The sequence below is a fragment of the Oryx dammah genome, unplaced genomic scaffold, assembly GCF_014754425.2.
Source record: "Oryx dammah isolate SB20612 unplaced genomic scaffold, SCBI_Odam_1.1 HiC_scaffold_23, whole genome shotgun sequence".
Lineage (NCBI taxonomy): Eukaryota > Metazoa > Chordata > Mammalia > Artiodactyla > Bovidae > Oryx > Oryx dammah.
In genome coordinates this window covers 81,255,374-81,275,288 of record NW_024070207.1, presented here as the reverse complement: position 1 = coordinate 81,275,288, position 19,915 = coordinate 81,255,374, and the positions used below count along the sequence as shown (strand labels likewise).

At 42.4% G+C, this 19,915-nt stretch overlaps 1 protein-coding gene and 1 long non-coding RNA gene across 2 annotated transcripts in view; one reads left to right on the top strand and one right to left on the bottom strand.

The window, feature by feature from the left end:
* Positions 1–10,653, bottom strand: part of LOC120882147 — a 48,796-nt gene extending 38,143 nt beyond the window's left edge. The window contains exon 1 of the long non-coding RNA XR_005725425.1: positions 10,569–10,653. This is a non-coding gene — a long non-coding RNA (uncharacterized LOC120882147). The remainder of the gene's footprint in view (positions 1–10,568) is intronic.
* Positions 10,654–12,214: 1,561 nt separating this feature from the next.
* LOC120882146 (diphosphoinositol polyphosphate phosphohydrolase 3-beta) lies at positions 12,215–17,606 on the top strand. The gene has a single exon (XM_040265989.1). It carries the CDS (start codon positions 12,309–12,311, stop codon positions 12,801–12,803), a length of 495 nt encoding a protein of 164 aa, XP_040121923.1. The 5' UTR covers positions 12,215–12,308; the 3' UTR covers positions 12,804–17,606.
* The last annotated feature ends 2,309 nt before the right edge of the window (positions 17,607–19,915 follow it).

The window sequence follows — 19,915 nt, the reverse complement described above, 5'->3', positions numbered from 1 at the left end:
AGATTCCATCCACATTGACACCTTGATTTCAGCCTCATAAGATCCTAAGCAGAGAACTCACTTGATCCATGCAGCATGTATTATCTATGGGAACTGGGAAATAATACATATGGGCTGGTTTAAGCTGCCAAATTCGAGGCAATTTGCTGTGCAGCAATCAAAAACTGATCACAGATATTTAAGTTATTGGTGTATTGAATCTGTTGAGCATAAGGTAATTCTCTGCATTATCCAATCTACTGGGGAGGTTAAGGAATAATTTCTAGCCCAGTGATAATCACACATACTTCAAAAGTGCCAATTAAAATAAGCATCATCAAAGTCACAGTGCAGAGAATTCTAACTCTAATTGTAGTGAAGACTAATTGCAAAATAGAGGCAAAAACAGGCAGCCTGCAGTGGGACAGCAACATGAGGTCACATGGCTGTCAGATGGGGCCATACTCAACATGAAGGGCTTGGGCGCAGGAGCTGCCCACTCAGTCCCTGCCCTTTGGATAAGGCAGAACATTCAGTTCCCAGTTCCTCTTAAGGGCAACGACAGGCAAGCACAGTCAGGGGAACTGCAGGTAGAGGTTCTCAATTAAATTGAAATACATTATTATTAAAAAGGGTTTGATGTCATAGACATTCTTTGAGGCTTTGGAGGCAGACAGACTGGCTCCAAAACTGTGATCTTAGCTGGCTTTCAGAATTCTAATTTATTAACTGTGTGTGAGTATGTCTGTGTGAGTGTGTGCAGGTAAGACACCTCCTCCATCAACAATCATGACAAATCTTTCCAGACCACTGGGTTTAAGATATGACTGCATGATTCTGTACTAAGAGACCTGGATCAGCTTGCCTGATTGCTCTAATCCCAGAGCCTAACATAGCGCATGGAACACACGCATCTCCTGACTTTTACAGCAGCTCCCTGTACTCAGGAGCCTCTTACTAGTGTACTGGCGACTTCCTGGATTCATCATCGTTGGCCTTTCTAACATCTCTCAGTTCCTGAAATGTCCTCACAATGGGAGCCTTTGGAAATCCAAGGCCTTGCAAATAAAAAAATGACAGAAACACAAAAATCATCAAAAAAACCAATACAATATTGTAAAGTAAATAAATAAATAATAAAATAAAATTTAGAAAAGAAAAAAATGTAACTGCAGAGATTAATTAGTGAATATAAGGCTTGTATAAGAATATAATAGAAAGAGACGACAGCGGATGAGATGGTTGGATGGCATCACCAACTCGAGGCACATGACTTTGAGCAACCTCTGGCAGTTGGTGATGGACAGGGAAGCCTGGGGTGCTGCAGTCCACCGAGTCACAAAGAGTCGGACACAATTTAGCAACTGACCTGAACTGATAAGGCTGGTAATGTGATTATTTAATCATTCTGTTGAAAATCACAAATATTCAGGATTAAGGAATTGCATCCCCCTGCAAACAGTGGAATTTTCCAATACAGGCCTTAGTGTTCACAGTCATAATATGATCTGACTTCTGACCCTACTGCCTCTCTTCATTCTCAGCCCGAATCTTTGTCTCCTCTTCCTCTTTTCCCATCTTGCACTGTACATGTACTCCATGGATACTTCTAATTCAGAAAGTACACTTCTTTTTTGGTTTGTTTTCCTGTGAGGTCCTAAGGGCTGGCACCATGGTTGCTTTCCTCTTTGCTTATCATGTAGGACATACACTGCAGGAAACATCTTAGGCGTCGCTGAAGGTTTGTTGAATGCAACTCTTCTATACTGAAACTTTAACCCCAAAAACATCCATTCGCAACCTGGGGGTAGTAGAGTAGAGGCTTTCTACACAGGTAGCATAGCTGTGGGTTATGAGTATCAGGTGCCATGCAAACTCTTCTAGAAGCTCAGGAGGTTTTGGAGGACATGAACTAGCTCTCACCTCCATGTGCCTCTACACAGTATATGCCACAGTTTTTAGCCCACAGTATGGCAAAATGCAACACTTTCCAGAACTGAGTCATGTATATGCCTTTCCACGTCTGCCACCCCCAAGTATAATGTTATAAGCTTAATACTGTCTGTAAAGGAAAGTACTATTTGTCATGAGAAAGACTCTAAAAATAAACAGAATGATGAGATAGAGAAACAGTATAGAATTTTTCAATTTACATTGGTGACCCTCAAAAACACAAGAATGTTCTTCAAATACTTTTTTAAATTGTGGAGATATGCAGACAATGGATTGTGACAGCAGTTCTAAATCCCAGCTCTGCCACTTCCTCACTCTGTGGTGAGCAAGGCATCTATCCTCCCGGGCCTTAATTCCCTCATTTGTGACACTGGAATAATAGTACTTATGCTGCAGGGATTTTATGAAAATTGTCAGTGAGTTATGAAAATAGCTGACCCAAAGTAGCCCCCAAAGAGATTCTATCATCTCTTCTGATACGTAGTTAGGAAACAGCGACAAGAGAACTAGGATTCCTTTATAAGAACTCTGGGAATTATACACATCAGAAGATTTATCCAAAGCAACAAGTCAAGGAGCTTTCCTGTGAGGTGTACGCTGGTACTAAAAGCAATCTGATCAATGTTAAAATGAAGTTTAGAAACTAAGAGTCTAATTGGTGTCCTCTGCTAGGAGATCTTCTATTTTATGAAAACTGCTAATAAACCCACTGATTTTCAAATGTGCCCTGAAATAAATACCCGAGAAGAAGATGGGGAAAAAAGTAAAGGGGAAGCCATTGTCCACTAATCTCTAATTCCAGAGAATGATGCCTGCCTCAGAACCCACGGCCAGAGCCCCTCTACCATGCTGCTCACTAATGTGCATCATCCCAGAACAGGCAGATTTTACCGAGGTCCTGGAAGACTATGGCCTTTTTCCTGATCCCAATTTTGATTCCAAATCTCACTTGTCTTTATCAAAGGAGCCTGTGAAATGTGCAGAACAGCTTGGTAACCCTGAGAGATCTGTGTTGCTTCTGAAGGAACCGGTCTCGTGGTGCAGTGCTTGGGCCTGTGGGTACACAGCAGCACTGATCAGTAAGATCCTGACCTTCCCTCCTGGGCCAGTTTGAAGTCTTTGTGGAAGGAAAGGGCATCCTGCCAAGAACACGATTCTCACCCAAGGAAACTAGCTCTGCAGCAGAGGACCCTCCCCAGCATACACAATCATCAAAAGTCATGAAGAAGTATAAATAACACTTACTTTGTTCCTTTGCAAGGACTCAAAACAGTCACTTTCCATCTGCCACAGCAGGGGTCAGTGTTGAATATACCAACATTTGATCAAAGGAGCTGGGGCGAAATCTCTGGGATGAAGCACTTCTGCAAGTGATATGAGCCGGGATGAAAGCTTTGGAGAGTGCATCAGTGAAAAAAGGAAGGGAACCAAACAGGACTGCCGGGAGCAGATTAAGTGTGGGGGAGGCGGGTCTGCCTACGCTGTGGGCTTCCCTGGTGGCTCAGTGGTAAAGAACCCACTTGCTAATGCAGGAGATGCGGGTTCAATCCCAGGGCCCGGAAGATCACCTGGAGAAGGAAATGGCAACCCACTCCAGTATTCTTGCTTGAGAAATCCCATGGACAAGGATTCTAGTGGGCTATAGCCCATTTGGTCGCAGAAGATTCAGACACGACTTAGTGACTAAACAACAGCAGCAACTGTCTATGCTGAACTCGCTCTGAGGTGTTATCACCAATGAGCACTGAATTGGGCTCCCACTGGGCGATCTACTGCCAGATCACAGGCAACTCAAAGAATGTCCATGGTCTCAATATTCTCCCTTGTGAAATGGGAATGACAATATTACCTCTTGAGGGTTTTTATTACGATTCAACTATAGAAGATCCATGAAGAGCCTAGCTTGGTGCTGATCTTTGTGTGTACTATGACTCCACAGTAGTCTCAACTTTCGTTCAACTAGTTCATTACCTTCTTTTGCACTCACCATGTTTGATTATATGATTACCTTTTATTCTCAAAGATACAATTTTATTGAAAGAAAATACGTAAAGTACTGCATGTTCTGCACAGCTAAAGCAAAGTCTATTTAGATGACAAGGGCCTGAGTTCCAGAAATGCCACCCTAAGTCAGGCTGGGTAGTAAGCCGAGTGCTAGCCTATGAACTTCCACAGAAAATGAGTCAGACATCTGGCCACACTGACTAGCAGACTTTGCATGGCACTGATAGGTCCATGGTTCTCACACAGATGGTGCCTACTGAGAGAACAGTAGTTTGGAGACAGAATCTTTTCTCTATTAGTGCCACTTTCACAAATTAATTCATTAACTCAGTGAATATTCAGTAGTGTCTCTCCAGCTGTATCAGAAAGTTTGCTGGACCGTGGACTGACAAAGTTCCATGGTTTGACAAAGACAAACAATGGCCCTTGCCCTCAAGGGTATCACAATGTACCAAGGGAGGCAGATACATTCAGTACATAAACTGATATCATCTGCGTGACTACAGCGTGTTCTCAGTAATGTTCTGGGCTGGTGGAGATTGACCAGTGAGCAAGAGAGAAAGATCTCTAAGATCAAAGACTTTGCACCTGGGAACTATGGGGGAGGACAGAGATAAGTACAAACATAACAAAGAAGTAAATAACAGAGTCTGTTAGGTGATAAGTATTGTAACGAAAGGACAACGTAGGGCAAGATAAAGGTGGACGGTGGGAAAGGTGGGTGCACCTGCCAATATACTGTCCAGTGGCCTGGGTAGCCCTCACAGAGAAAGCAAGTGAAAACTGAGCAAGGCCTCCATGGAAGTGAGGGGGTCAGCCAGGCAGATGTGGGTGAGGAGCATGCAGGCAAAGGGAAGAGCTGGGACAAAGGCCCTGAGGAGGGAGCCTAGCTGACATGACCCACAAAGTGCAGAGCCCAGCTGACCTGGAGCTGAGTGACTGAAGGGAGGCTGCTGGGGGTACAGTCAGAGAGGAGACAGGGTCAGATCCTATAGGACCTCAAACGCCTCTCTTAGTGATTAGCATTTGATCAGCACTAGCAAGGGTTTGGGTGCTGAATTTAGGTCAGTAGAGAGGACAGTATCGGTGAAAAAGGGGGACACTGCAGTCAGGGAACCAGAGGGAGTGACCAAAGAAGCAGGAGGAATCAAGAAGTGCTCACGGCCTCTTTGAGAGAGTGGAAACATTCACCTGGACTTGATCTCCATTGACCTTTGTGCTCACACCCTTGATTGTTCACACGAGTGCTGTTCCTCACATAATCACAAACCTAGAAGTCTTGCTTTTATCCCCATGGTTCATTGATTAATCAAAGAGAAAGACTGGGAAGGCATTGTTTTCTTCTGATCACTTGGTGTTTGAGAAGTTTCTACTGAATGCCCTCCTATAGCCCCTCTCTGCACTTGAGGGAAAAAGAGATAATGCAAGGAACACGATGAAGCCTCCCCACATGAAAAGCCACATATGCAGTTGCCTGTGTTCACTCATCTCTCATTTTATATTTGGAATAAACAATTCTTAGGTGTAATAAGAACCATCCTTCATGATCCAAATAGCCTTTGTCACACTCTTTCATTCAATCAATATATCTTGAATCCCTGCTGGATGCCAAGTTCAGGTTGCTGACTCTGAGAACAGGTATTTATTTGGCTGGCCCCTAGCCTTTACATTTTTTTCAAACATGCAGACAGATCATCACAGCGCTCCCTAAATAAAACCATGACAGAATTCAAGTCAAGGGAGCCTGGCAAAAAGAGGAGGGTAATTTAATCGCAGTATAAGAGATGAGTGAGTAATGGTCAGGAAAGCCTTTGCGGGAGGGAGAAATTAATGAGGTAGGTACTTTCATTATCCCCATTTTAAGATGAGAACTATCAAGGTCCAAGATATTCACTGATGGAAGAAACACAAGCTGGAATCAAGATTGCCAGGAGAAATATCAATAACCTCAGATATCCAGATGACACCACCCTTATGGCAGAAAGTGAAGAGGAACTAAAAAGCCTCTTGATCAAAGTGAAACAGGAGAGTGAAAAAGTTGGCTTAAAGCTCAACATTCAGAAAACAAAGATCATGGCATCCGGTCCCATCACTCCATGGGAAATAGATGGAGAAACACTGGAAACAGTGTCAGACTGTATTTTGGGGGGCTCCAAAATCACTGCAGATGGTGATTACAGCCATGAAATTAAAAGACGCTTACTCCTTGGAAGAAAAGTTATGGCCAACCTAGATAGTATATTCAAAAGCAGAGACATTACTTTGCCAACTAAGGTCTAGGCAAGGGTATGGTTTTTCCTGTGGTCATGTATGGATGTGAGAGTTGGACTGTGAAGAAGGCTGAGCGCCGAAGAATTGATGCTTTTGAACTGTGGTGTTGGAGAAGACTCTTGAGAGTCCCTTGGACTGCAAGAAGATCCAACCAGTCCATTCTGAAGAAGATCAACCCTGGGATTTCTTTGGAAGGAATGATGCTAAAGCTGAAACTCCAGTACTTTGGCCACCTCATGCGAAGAGTTGACTCATTGGAAAAGGCTTTGATGCTGGGAGGGATTGGGGGCTGAGAAGAAGGGGACGATCGAGGATGAGATGGCTGGATGGCATTACTGACTCGATGGACGCGAGTCTGAGTGAACTCTGGGAGTTGGTAATGGACAGGGAGGCCTGGCGTGCTGCTATTCATGGGGTTGCAAAGAGTCGGACACGACTGAGCGACTGAACTGAACTGAACTGAAGACTATACAGCTAGTGAGAGAGCGAGATTTAAATTCTAGGGCATTTGGTTAACAAAACACCAACTTTCCCCCACTCATTGACTACTACTAAAATCACATTCCCTGACTCTGCTTCCCTTTAATACATCCAGAAATTCTCGCAGGTATGGGTGGTAACTCTCCTGAAAGCTCGAATCGGCTATAAATACCATAAAGCTCTGAGAAGGTCTGAAATTGTCTCCATCTGAGCTGACATCTGTTCTGGAGAACTCCTCCCTCTTAGAATTGCATTCCACTTCAATTTAATCACAAAAGAGACAATTCTAGCCTCCATGCCCATCTCACCAAGAAAGGTGCCCAACTGTGCAGGATCATTTTTCTAATCTTGCTCTCACTTTCCAATCTGCCTGCTCCTTCCTAACTCAGAAAAAGTGCACAAATATGTATCGCTGACCTGTTGCTCTCAGGGAAGATCTTCTCAGTTTTAAAACATTACATAGAAGCTATGGTTTCCTGGGTGCCTGGATCACCCAGGTAGAAAAAGAAAATGAGAGAGGAGAACATCTGTACCATAAGGGACAACATGTACTGTGTGTGCATCTCAGCAATCTCAGCACACGTGCAATCTGTCATAGTGAAGGGAAGATTACCTTTGGAGTCAGAGTCAAGGTCTGACTCAGTTCAATGTCAATCTCTTCAAAAGAGGTGAAATTCTACTAGGAAATATACCTTCTCTCTTTAGTTTTGGTTGGAATTTGATGGATGGCAGTTAATGGTTGTGTCAGCTAGCTCTTGATGCACCCCACAATTTACACAACTGATTCTTTTGCTCACAATTCTGCAGCTCAATGAGTTCAGCTGGGTTCAGCTGAGCAATCCTGCAGTTCTCAGAAGACTTAATGTATTCGCGGTCAGTGCTCTGTTAGCTAACTGGCTCTGCCGGGGGCTGGATGGTATAGGATGGTCTCACCCACACTTCTGGTAAATGATTCTCTGGCAGCTAGGGTGAAAGCGATGCATGGACCATGGATCTCACATCATTCACCTAGCCCAGGCTTCTTCACATTGCTATCATCTTGTTTCAAGAACAGCAACTGAGGGCAAACCCCAGTGCACAAGCACTTTTCAACTCTCTGCTTGCTTCACACATGCTGTTGTCCCATCAGACAAAGCAAGCTCCATCGCCAAGGCTATGACAATGTGGGAGGCATGCACGTATCACAGCTGTCGCTGTAACAGTCTACTACTACAGTGGCTCAAAAACAACCCTGCTCATCAGTGCAGTAGCACTGAACTATAGAGAAACCACACAGTGGAGTGCTAGTCTTTCAAAAAAGATTTCTATTCTGGTTTAGAAAAAGTCAAAACTGTCTTGCCCTATTGTTTTAACAGGTGGAAAATACAATTATTTTATGAAAATCAGGGGAAAAAACTAATCTGTAAATATCCTTGGCATTGTACTAAACCTGCAACTTGTGGATCTCATTATCCAGAAATATGCTATGACTTTGCCAGTAGGAATTCACTCTCTACCTCCTTCCATATTATAGTGTGTTGCCTCTCCTCTACCTTCCAAAAACTATGCCCTACCCCCAGCACAGACATATTCAGTTCAGTTCAGTCGCTCAGTCGTGTCTGACTCTTTGCAACCCCATGAATCGCAGCACACCAGGCCTCCCTGTCCATCACCATCTCCCGGAGTTCACTCAGACTCACGTCCATCAAGCCCGTGATGCCATCCAGCCATCTCATCCTGGGTCGCCCCCTTCACCTCCTGCCCCCAATCCCTCCCAGCATCAGAGTCTTTTCCAATGAGTCAACTCTTCACATGAGGTGGCCAAAGTACTGGAGTTTCAGCTTTAGCATCATTCCTTCCAAAGAAATCCCAGGGCTGATCTTCAGAATCGACTGGTTGGATCTCCTTGCAGTCCAAGGGACTCTCAAGAGTCTTCTCCAACACCACAGTTCAAAAGCATCAATTCTTCGGCGCTCAGCCTTCTTCACAGTCCAACTCTCACATCCATACATGACCACAGGAAAAACCATAGCCTTGACTAGACGGACCTTAGTCGGCAAAGTAATGTCTCTGCTTTTGAATATGCTATCTAGGTTGGTCATAACTTTTCTTCCAAGGAGTAAAGCGTCTTTTAATTTCATGGCTGTACTCACTATCTGCAGAGATTATGGAGCACACAAAAATAAAGTCTGACACTGTTTCCACTGTTTGCCCAACTATTTCCCATGAAGTGATGGGACCGGATGCCATGATCTTCGTTTTCTGAATGTTGAGCTTTAAGCCAACTTTTTCACTCTCCTCTTTCACTTTCATCAAGAGGCTTTATAGCTCCTCTCAATTTCTGCCATAAGGGTGGTGTCATCTGCATATCTGAGGTTATTGATATTTCTCCTGGCAATCGTGATTCCAGCTTGTGCTTCATCCAGCCCAGCATTTCTCATGATATACTCTGCATATAATTTAAATAAACAGGGTGACAATATACAGCCTTGACGTACTCCTTTTCCTATTTGGAACCACAGACATATTACATGGGTGTAATCTAATGTGGAAATGGTGGAATAGACTATAAAACGGCATCTCTGGTAAGACAAGGAGATAGTACCTGGCAATTGTGAAGCAGACCTGTGATGTAGCTGCAGCCTGTTTGGTCCACACCTCCCTGCAGACAGAAGGAAATGGCAACCCATTCCAGTATTCTTGCCTGGAGAATCCCATGGACAGAGGAGTTGGCAGGACATGACTCAGGGACTAACACTTTCAAGTCCTAAGCAGATAGTGAAGGACAGGGAAGCCTGGTATACTGCAGTCCATGGGGTCCCAGAGAGTCACGACACGACTAAGTGACTGAAAACAAGAAAGTACTAAGCAAGAAATGAATAATAATAATCCCTGCAGACACCAGCCAATCTCCCAACTTTGCTAAAGTGCCTCTTGATTTACTCAAATATCTTTTAAAGCTGAGTATGAGTTTTATCATTTTACAATGTCCTAACCATATTTTTAGGATTCCTTGGTGTTTCATTTACTTTGTAGTGGTTGATACTACTACTGTGATGTGATCATTTACCCATTCTATTTTCTACAGGATTATTGCTGGCATACATGAAAGCTCTTGGGATTTTAAATTTTAATATTGATTTATTTCTCCCACTTAAAGAAGTTTATTTTTACATCATTTCTCAGGTGTTTCCCAAGAATATATTCCTCCTGTCTGCAAAAAAGAGAATATTTTCTTCTTTACCAAAATGGCAGGCATTTTTCTCTTTATGATCTCATTACATGGGAAGGAAAATTTTAAATGATATGTAATAACATCGGTGATAATTGATATATTTGCCTAGATTCTGATTATGATGGATTTTGGCTTTGATTTTTTAATTGTGAGTATGAACACACTGAAGAATACATCTTGCTGAAATATATATATATATATTTTTTTTTTTTGGTGGGGGGTAGGGTGGAAGTCCTACCATGCAGCAAAGGAAACTTTCCTGAGCAGGGATCCAACTCGTGCCTCCTGCTTTTAAGTGCAGAGTCCTAATCACTGGATCTCCAGGGAAGTCCTCCTAATTTGTTTTTGGTCATGGCATGTTGCATTCCGCCAAATGTTCTTTGATCATCCATACATCATTGAAATATGGTCATTAGAGGTAGTATGGCTATTGGTTCAGGTGATACTCTGTATATCTCTTATCTTTTTCTTCCTATAGTTTTGTTCTATCATGGCCACATACTTTTGTCATATTGTGCTCAAGATATTGAGGATAGTCTTGCCACCAGGAACAGAATCATCTTTATGGGCTATTTGGGTATACACGGAGTGGAACAGACCCTGGGAAGCTGAACAAACTTGTTATTTAAAAACCAGACTGTATGTTTCATAACCATTTTCCACATACCTTTCCGATTCAATTTCCCCTTGAGGAATGGATTATTTCCTGGGAAAGGTGAGTTGTCATGATCCGGCTTGCCTGATGCCAGCAGAGCGTCTGCAGGTAAAAGAGACAAAGATGCCTAAGTTGCAATAAGGCAAAATGTGGGGGACATCAGAGGTCTTCTCCATAAGGTTACTGTGAGAGCAGGGAAACAATCAGAAGAAATAAAATGCAGGGGGAAAGCTTTAGGTTGTTAGATCTGGGGTCATGGGAAGGCCACTTCTTGGCCAAGGGTATAGGATGGCTAGACCCACTCCAGTATTCTTGCCTAGAGAATCCCGTGGACAGAGGGGCCTGGTGGGCTGCTGTCCACGGGGTCGCACAGAGTCGGACAAGACTTCAGCGACTTAGCATGCATGCATGCATTGGAGAAGGAAATGGCAACCCACTCCAGTATTCTTGCCTGGAGAATCCCAGGGACGAAGGAGCCTGGTTGGCTGCTGTCTATGGGGTCGCGCAGAGTCAGACACGACTGAAGCCACTTAGCAGCAACAGCAGCAGACAGAAGTGAGAGATCACCAAGTGGCCTTGCTGGAGTCCCAGGCCAGGAGGCTTCTGAAACTCAAAATGTAAAATGTGAAGGGACTGCCAGAGGCATGTTTCCCAAAACCTCAACCAGTGCTTCCCAGTGAGAAAGAGAGAGACCTGTGGAGTGTGTGAAGGGGAGAGATTCCTGCTTTGGGTGGCTCTCCAGCTGTTGGGTGAATATGACCTAAAGTGCAAAGGTCTGAACCAAGTAGGTGAGGAGTTTACTGATGACGAAACCAGAGACCAGAGGTTAGGTAAGATGTCAACAGGGGTAGGTTCAAGAAATCTGTTCAGTCATGGACTGTGCCAAGGTGCCTGGCCAAGTGAAGAACCTGTTGAAAAAACAAAACTGCACGAAATGACTCAGCAACGATTCGGTATCTTTCGCCCAATACCTAGGATCATCTTGACAAAACCGAGGCCTTCCTATAAGTAAGCCGGTACTCTTCATTGTGCAAGATGACTACGACCTTATGCACTTGACCATCCGTCTTGTGGTGCTGTGTGTAAAATGATTACCTGTGTGTTTTCTGCGACCTGCTGGAGAGGGTGAAGAGAAACGTCAGGCCGCGCCACAGCCACGTCTGGGTCAAAGGCACACGTGGAAACAAGCTGGCCTAGGTCACAATGCGGTGCATTTCACCCTGGGGGACGGCCAGTCCCAGCCGGAGAAGTGCCAGGCGCCTGCGCTGTGCGCCAGACGAGCCGGGCGCTGCGGGAGCCGCGAGACCCCCGCCCTCCGACGGGAACGCGCACGTGCCTGGGGACGCGGACGCGCGCGCGAATGCGCATCACCTTGCTCAGCCTCAGTCTGGGCGGCTGAGGAGGGAAGGAGGGACGGACGGAGACGCGCACCAGAGACGCGAGTGGGCTCTTCGCAGAGTGGCGGGCTCGGGGCGGAGGCGGGGATGGGGCGGGGGCGGTGCCTCCTCCACGCTGGCGTCTGTGCCCGGGACCCCCGGCCGCGCAGGGGACGGACCGACTGACGTACCTCGCGCGCCCCCGCCCCCGTCCCCGCCCCCGCCTTATCTTCCCCGAGCTCCTGGGGCTCATGGGCTGAGGCCCCTCTCTCTCACTCTCAGCCCCTCCCCGCGGCTCTTTCTCTCCCCAGCACCTTGGAGCCCCTCGACCCGGCGGCGGCGGCGGGGACCTGAGCGGCGGCGGACGGCCTCGAAGATGAAGTGCAAGCCGAACCAGACGCGGACCTACGACCCGGAGGGGTTCAGGAAGCGGGCGGCGTGCCTGTGCTTCCGGAGCGAGCGCGAGGACGAGGTGCTGTTAGTGAGTAGCAGTCGGTACCCGGACCGCTGGATCGTGCCGGGCGGGGGCATGGAGCCCGAGGAGGAGCCGGGCGGTGCGGCCGTCCGCGAGGTGTTTGAAGAAGCGGGAGTCAAGGGGAAGTTAGGCCGGCTCCTGGGCATCTTCGAGCAGAACCAAGATCGCAAGCACAGAACGTACGTGTATGTACTGACTGTCACTGAGATTCTGGAGGATTGGGAAGATTCGGTTAGCATTGGGAGGAAGCGAGAGTGGTTCAAAGTCGAAGATGCGATCAAGGTTCTCCAGTGCCACAAGCCCGTGCATGCCGAATATCTGCAAAAACTAAAGCTGGGCGGTTCCCCGACCAATGGAAACTCCGTGGCCCCGTCCCTGCCGGAGGGAGATCCCTAGTATGTACCGCTCGTGCACAGACTTCTGCTTTCCGCCTACCTGACAATAAATAGTGCCCGGAGCGCCTCTCTTGTTGCCGTGTGCGTTCTCACCGGGAGGAGGGAGGCTTCTTTTGTTTCCTTGGCAGACCTCTGAATCATGCTTGCAAACTGTCTCAGTTGCCAGGCACTCTTTTCAGGCACTTTGCACGTTTTTCAGATGCTTTCAAAATCGCTTCTTGGTAGCACTATAACACATTTCAGAAAGCCAAAGCCACGTGGGTTGTTTTTTTAAGTTGCCTTAACTGCTCATCAGATTTTGAGGTCAATGTGTGTGTGTGTGAACGTGTATGGGCGCTGTGGTTTGTTTGGTTTTTTTTTTTTATATTTCACACTTATGTGTGTGTATGGGTCTTCATGTGTACTTTTGGTACCAGTCTTGTGGTTTGAGTTGTATTGAGGTCCTTTAAAATCTGATCACCTTGCTTGTGGGCCTTTTCATTAATTTTTTTCTTAAGTTGTTTTCTCATTCACAGCATTCGCCCTTGTCAGCAAGCCCTTCTGTGAAGAGAATTGGTTTGAAGGACGAATTTTGAATTTCAAAAAGTTATTAGAAATTTTACAGCGTGTGCTCTTTCTGTATTGAACAATAATTGTATATTCAGATATGTGATCTAATTTCCCCTTTTCAGAAATTGCTTTATTCATTTGTAGATAATTCGAGTTTCAGAACATTTTCACAACTGGTATTTTTTTACTTCTTGCTTGAAATAGCCATTTCCCATTTAGCCCAAATGTAGCTTAGCAGAATATTATTTTATAGAGTAAACACACTCTTGGGGTGATATTGTTATGTACGTCTCCTGTACATATTATGAAAACTGTATTCCGACTGATTTAGCATGCTCAACTCCAACTCATATTTCTCTTTTCTCAGTGCCCTAGAACAACTGTGGTTCTCTCAGTATAAACTAGTCTTTGAAAGAAAGTTTGCGTATTTGAATTTGTGATAGTCCACTTAAACTTATCTGAATACCAGTAGTCAAAACAATGGAATATTATGTTGTAATTAAAATCCAATTGAGGGAGTTAGCCTTCTTGATATTCAGCTATTACACACTTCTCAAACTGTTAGGATGCCTGAACAATCTCTCATAAAGTTTTAGGATAAAAATTCTGTGTCACATAATAAACTTTTTTGGCAACAATTTAAAAATACTTAGATTATCTTCAATATTTGCTTGAAATCAGGGATCCTATCTAGAGTATATAGGTCTGTCTTCTGGGACTACCTTTATTTCTCTAGCCATAGTAAATAGGTAGATATAAAGCCTACTTGGTGAAGTGGGTATTGGTAGGTAGAAATATCTTACCTAATTTTTAGGGCAACCTGAATTGTCATATCTCTTAATCATTATTGATAGATATTTTGTGTCCGTCAATTAACTTTTGGAAGGTCACTATTATGCACTCCCTATTAAGAACTTGAAAATTTAGCAACTTGGAACTCTATCTTTTCTCAAGAACGTTAAGAAAAAGCCTACTTTGTGAAGAGAGTATGAGTGGGGGATATTTTTATTTAACATCTTAAAATATTCCACAAATAGATAATATAAGTGGTAATCACTGTAATTTAAACCCTTTTTTCTTCTACAAATTAACAAAAACACAGTCACTAGTAGAATTGAATATTCTGTTTTCTTTTAAAACTTTGGTGCCAATTTTTAAAATAAGATCTTTACCATACATAAATATGTCTAAATAAAAGTATGTGTTGTAATTGACAAAACTAATGTCATAGGAGTGAGTAGAAAATGAATAGCTTTTAAAAGACAAATTATATGATTTCATATTTTAAATTATGTAGGATTAGCAAATATGTGTTTCAAAATTACGTTTTTTTTTTACAGAAAGATGTCTTATTTTTAACAGACTCTCTAAATCCCACTAGTTGACCTTTCCTTTTCTAACAGTCCAAATCAACTAATGATACTTGACATTTTTCAAAGTATACACTAACAGCAGAGAAATTGGATTTTTTAATGACCATTTCATATATAAAACTGCCTCCATCTAAAAGGTTGCCACAGACACCTTGGAAGTTTAACTTACACATGGCATCCTTAGAGATAATAATGCACGATCTTGTTTTGACTTTTCAACTACATATTTGACAAATGTGAAAAGTACAGTGTTGATGTTCATCAGCTCCTTGTTAGCTTGCAAATATGTGTTATATTTAATTCAGAAAAATTTGAATTGGGTTTTATCACTTGCTAGGATTATCTTCAGTTCCCCAGTTATCTTCAGTTTATGCAGTCTGTAAAACTTTTCACTTCTAAATTGCAAAAGAATATTTTATGGTTATCACACACTTTTTAAACATTCAAATTTAAAAGAGCCGTTCTTGTTATGCTTTTGGAGTTTAGTCAAGAAAATATTAAAAAGCCTAAAAATCCTTTCATTTTAAGAGAGAAATCCAAAGAATTCAGCTTAAAAAAGTTGACACAGAAGTAACAAACCAAATTGCATCTAGTTAACCTCCATCCTCCAAGAGCTTGATCCACAGTTGGAATTTTCTTCATGCAGAGTCATTAGTATTACACTAAAAATGTACATATGAGTTTTTCAACTCAGTCCCCTCAAAGAAAACAGTGCATTGATCAAACTTTCAGACATGAGGTAGAAATTTGTTTTCAGCGTGTTTTTAAGACTGGATTTTTTCCCCCAAAACTGGACAAATGTCTTAAAAAACATTTTAAGAAGACACGTTGGAATAAAGATAATATTGATATGTAATATATAGTTTCCCTGGATGCCCAATATATAATATTTTCTAAGGAACTTGTTTTGTTGATCAGATCAGTTAAAAGAAGTAACTCTGAAAGGTATATGAGGTGGCTATACATATTTTGAATTCTGTTGTATGGTTTACTTTGAAAGAACTGTAAATATTTCAACATTTTTGTATTTAGAAACATCAGATAAATATTGGTGAATGTGTGTGCATGCACATGTGTAAGCAACAGAAATAGACAGCTTCTGAAGTCTTAGCATCATTAGAGGGCCCTTCTGGGACAGAAGGGTAAAAGGGCTCTGAAGCTGGAGCTGCTCCTCTCATTTCCATTTAAGGGGAATCCAATTGTAAGAAAGAGCAATTCCTCCATCAGTAGGTGTTAACTGGGAAAAGGAAGCTGAAAATGCTGCTTTAAAGCCTGTAGTACTAACAGCTGGCCAAAGTTTTCTTTTCTGGGTTCCTTTTGTGGAAGCACCAAGAAAAATAGGAAATATTTTCAGCATCATTCCAGTATTGTAATCATCTTTCTAAATGACTAATAGCCTGTTAGACTATGGACTCTTTGAGGACTAGGACCCAGCCTGAATCCTTACATATCCCCAGAGCCTTAGAACAGTGGCTAAAATATGGAGACATCTGTCATTGATCTGATTAGAAATATCTACTATTAGTGTATTCTATAACAAAATACTTGTGTGTTGATTTATTGGCTTTATATTTTAACTAGGACAATCTCTTATTCCTCAGGCTCTTAGGTGGCTTCATAATGGAACTGCATTGGATAATTCACTGAAGGCTTTTCTAATACAAAGTGGTTGATGAACCACACTTCAATAAATACTTGTTGACTAGAAGAATTGATGAACAAATACAACTATTAATGATATATTTTTTTAGGTGAATGGCATAGAGGTTCAGATTTACTTTGAAAGAATCCAGTATATGAACCCAGTGATGCATGGAATTATGAAGACAGTTGAGCTCGTTCACACTCCAAAGGACACAGCTCGTCCTATCCTTTCGGACACTTCCTCCCTGTTGATTGCAATGACTATTCTCCAGGTTGTTGCACTACTTCTGTATCTGTACAGACTTCTAATTTGGCATCTATGGCCTTCTTTGTGCTCTTATGATTATGTGTCTGTATTTCCCACCAGGTTATGTGACCTTGAGTGCAAAGACCTTATTTTCTTCATCTTTTTATAAATCTAGCATATACGAAACCACTTGAAATATGGTAGACATCATTGAAGATTTGTCTAAAAATTAATATTTTGTAATGACACTGAGTGGTAAGGCATTTACCTTCTAATCTGGTGTTAGTACAGTAAATGCTATTTAGGTGATATGTGGCTTTTGTATATCAAGTGTGACACAGGTGTTTAAAGGCTTCTGTGAGATATTAGTAAAAATTCTTCTTTGTATGTCTGTGTCATCCCAGATATTATGTGACTGCTATGGCAGTATGCTATACCACCTATGAAATATTTGCCAAAATTTTGAACCTAAATCTGATTGTGCCTCTAGACAGAACTCCTTATCTGTAGAAAATACAGGGAACACAGAAACATTACATCACAGAGATGATATGAGCAGAATCAAGACTGCAGGAAACTCCACAGGACAAATGACCTAGTACCTTCAGTGAATGGCCAGAATGAAAGAAATGAAGGATGAACCTGCTGATTAAAAGAGATTTAAGGGACTTAACAACCAATTGTAATATATGGATCTTTTTAGGATCCTGATTTGACTAGACTATAAAATAAAAATATTTTGAGACAAACTAGATAATTTGAAAATTGGGCAACTTGATATTTTATATTAGTTGGAATAATAGTATTGCTGTTATGATATATTCCCAACTATTTACAGTTGAAATGATGTCTGGAATTTGCTTTAAAATAATGTCTGTATTTAAGTGTGTTGGAGGTATTGATGAAACAAGATTGGCCTTGACCAGATAATTGTTAAAGTTGGGTGATGGTTAAATGATGATTCATTATATTAAATATATGTTCCTCTCTACTTTTGTATATTTGACATTTTCCAAAATAAAAAGTTATCAGAATTCTTATTAAAGCTAATATATGAGGCATTAAGAAAAAAGAGGGAGAAAAATTTTATATTTAGAAAATGTTGGCTCTGGTGTGCCATTTCGGGCCAAATAGGTCCCCCAAAAAGAAAAGGGGTCATACCCTGATATAGCTAGTGTTTCCATTGCTACAGACCATTCCTGGGAGTTTTTTCTCTTAATTTGGCCCACTAAAATAGTAAAAATTAAATTTTTATGTAACAACACACACACGGAGAGTCCAGTTTATGTCAATGTGAAAAACCAAAGGGGTGAAGTCTCCAAGGGAGCAATTTTATGAAATTATAAAAATCCACAAAATATTTTTATTAGTGTTATAGAAGAATAATGGCTACAGATGTGTTAGTTGCACATTTGTTAAAGTCATACTTGAAGGTAGGTGACACAGGAAAGTAGTTGACATTCTTGACTGCAGTGAACCATTTTGTGTTTCACAGATTGTAGATATTCCTTACGTTTTGAACTGTGCTTAGAATTCTGTAAAAGCTAAAACCTAGGTCAGAGTTAGTGAAGCTGTACTGAACTCATGAGGTCTGTCCTGACTTATTTGTGGAGCAGCAGGCAGAAAGTGAGAACAACATTGGAGGTACCTTTTAGGGAAAATGCAGCAACAGCTCATTCACTCAGTCATGTCTGACTCTTTGCAACCCCATGCACTGTAGCCCGCCAGGCTCCTGTGTCCACGGGATTCCCCAGGCAAGAATGCTGGAGTGGTTGCCATGCCCTCTTCCAGGGGCTCTTCCTGACCCAGGGATCGAACCCGGGTCTCCTGCACTGCCTGCATTGGCAGGTGGGTTCTTTACCACTGAGCCTCCTGGGAAGCCCCTAAACACCTTCATAAGTGTGAAGGGCTGTGAAGATGAAGCTGCCCTTTCTACTCCTTACTGCCTTCTAGGTTGTATTCCAATCCTAAGAGCAAGCAGTTCCCCCAGAAAAAAACTGTTTCTTGGAAAAGAAGAGATGAAAGGTTTATCTCAGAGGCCTTTATTACACACAGCTGGGCAGAGCTTTCACTTTCAAGATTCCCCTGTTAGAAGCAACAAAATTCCATAAACTTTTTCATTTATACCTTTCCTGAAAGTTATTTCCTAGCTTAAATTTACTCTACTTTTAGCCACTTTTTTAAACTTTTAATTGAAGGATAATTGCTTTACAATACTGTGTTTTCTGCCATATGTCAGCATGAATCAGTCATAGGTATACATATGTCCCCTTACTCTTAAACCTTAGTCCCACCTCCCACCCTTCTAGGTTGTAACAGAGCAACTGATTGGAGCTTCCTGCATCATCCAGCCAATTTTCACAGGCTATCTATTTCACATGTGGTATTTTATATGTTTCCATGCTACTCTCTATTCATCCCACGCACTGTGTCCAAGTCTGTTCTCTCTGTCTGTGTCTCCATTGCTGCCCTGCAGATAGGCTCATCAGTACCATCTTTTTAAATTCCATATTGTTGTTGAGTCGACAGTCATGTCCCGCTCTTTGTGACCCCATGGACTGCAGCATGCCAGGCTTCCCTGTTCTCAACTATCTCTTGGAGTTTGCTCAAACTCATGTCCATTGAGTTGGTGATGCCATCCAATGATTTCATCCTCTGTTACCCCCTTCTCATCCTGCCCCCAATCTTTCCCAGCATCAGGGTCTTTTCCAGTGAGTCAGCTCTTCACATCAGGAGGCCAAAGTATTAGAGCTTCAGCTTCAGCATCAGTCCTTTCAATGAATATTCAGGGTTGATTTCCTTTAGGATTGACTGGTTTGATCTTGCAGTTCAAGGGACTCTGAAAAGTCTTCTCCAGCAACACAATTTGAAAGCATCAGTTCTTTGGCATTCAGCCTTCTTTACGGTGCAGCTCTCACATCCACACATGACAAGTGGAAAAACCATCCCTTTGACTATATGGACCTTTGTTGGCAAAGTGATGTCTCTGCTTTTTAATACTCTCTCTATGTTTATCATAGCTTTTCTTCCATGAAGAAAAGAAATTAATTTTCTTTTAATTTCATGGCTGCAATCACCATCTACAGTGATTTTGGAACCCAAGGAAATAAAATCTGCCACTATTTCCATTTTTTCCACATCTGTTTGCCATGAAGAGATGGGAACAGATGCCATGATCTTAGTTTTTTGAATGTTGAGTTTTAAGCCAGCTTTTTCACTCTCCTCTTCTCACCTTCATCAGGAGGCTCTTCAGTTCCTCTTTGCTTTCTGCCATAAGGGTGGTATTATCTGCATATCTGA

Excerpts from the sequence above, each read along its gene's own strand:
- LOC120882146 (XM_040265989.1), top strand. The coding sequence starts at position 12,309 with ATGAAGTGCAAGCCGAACCAGACGCGGACCTACGACCCGGAGGGGTTC.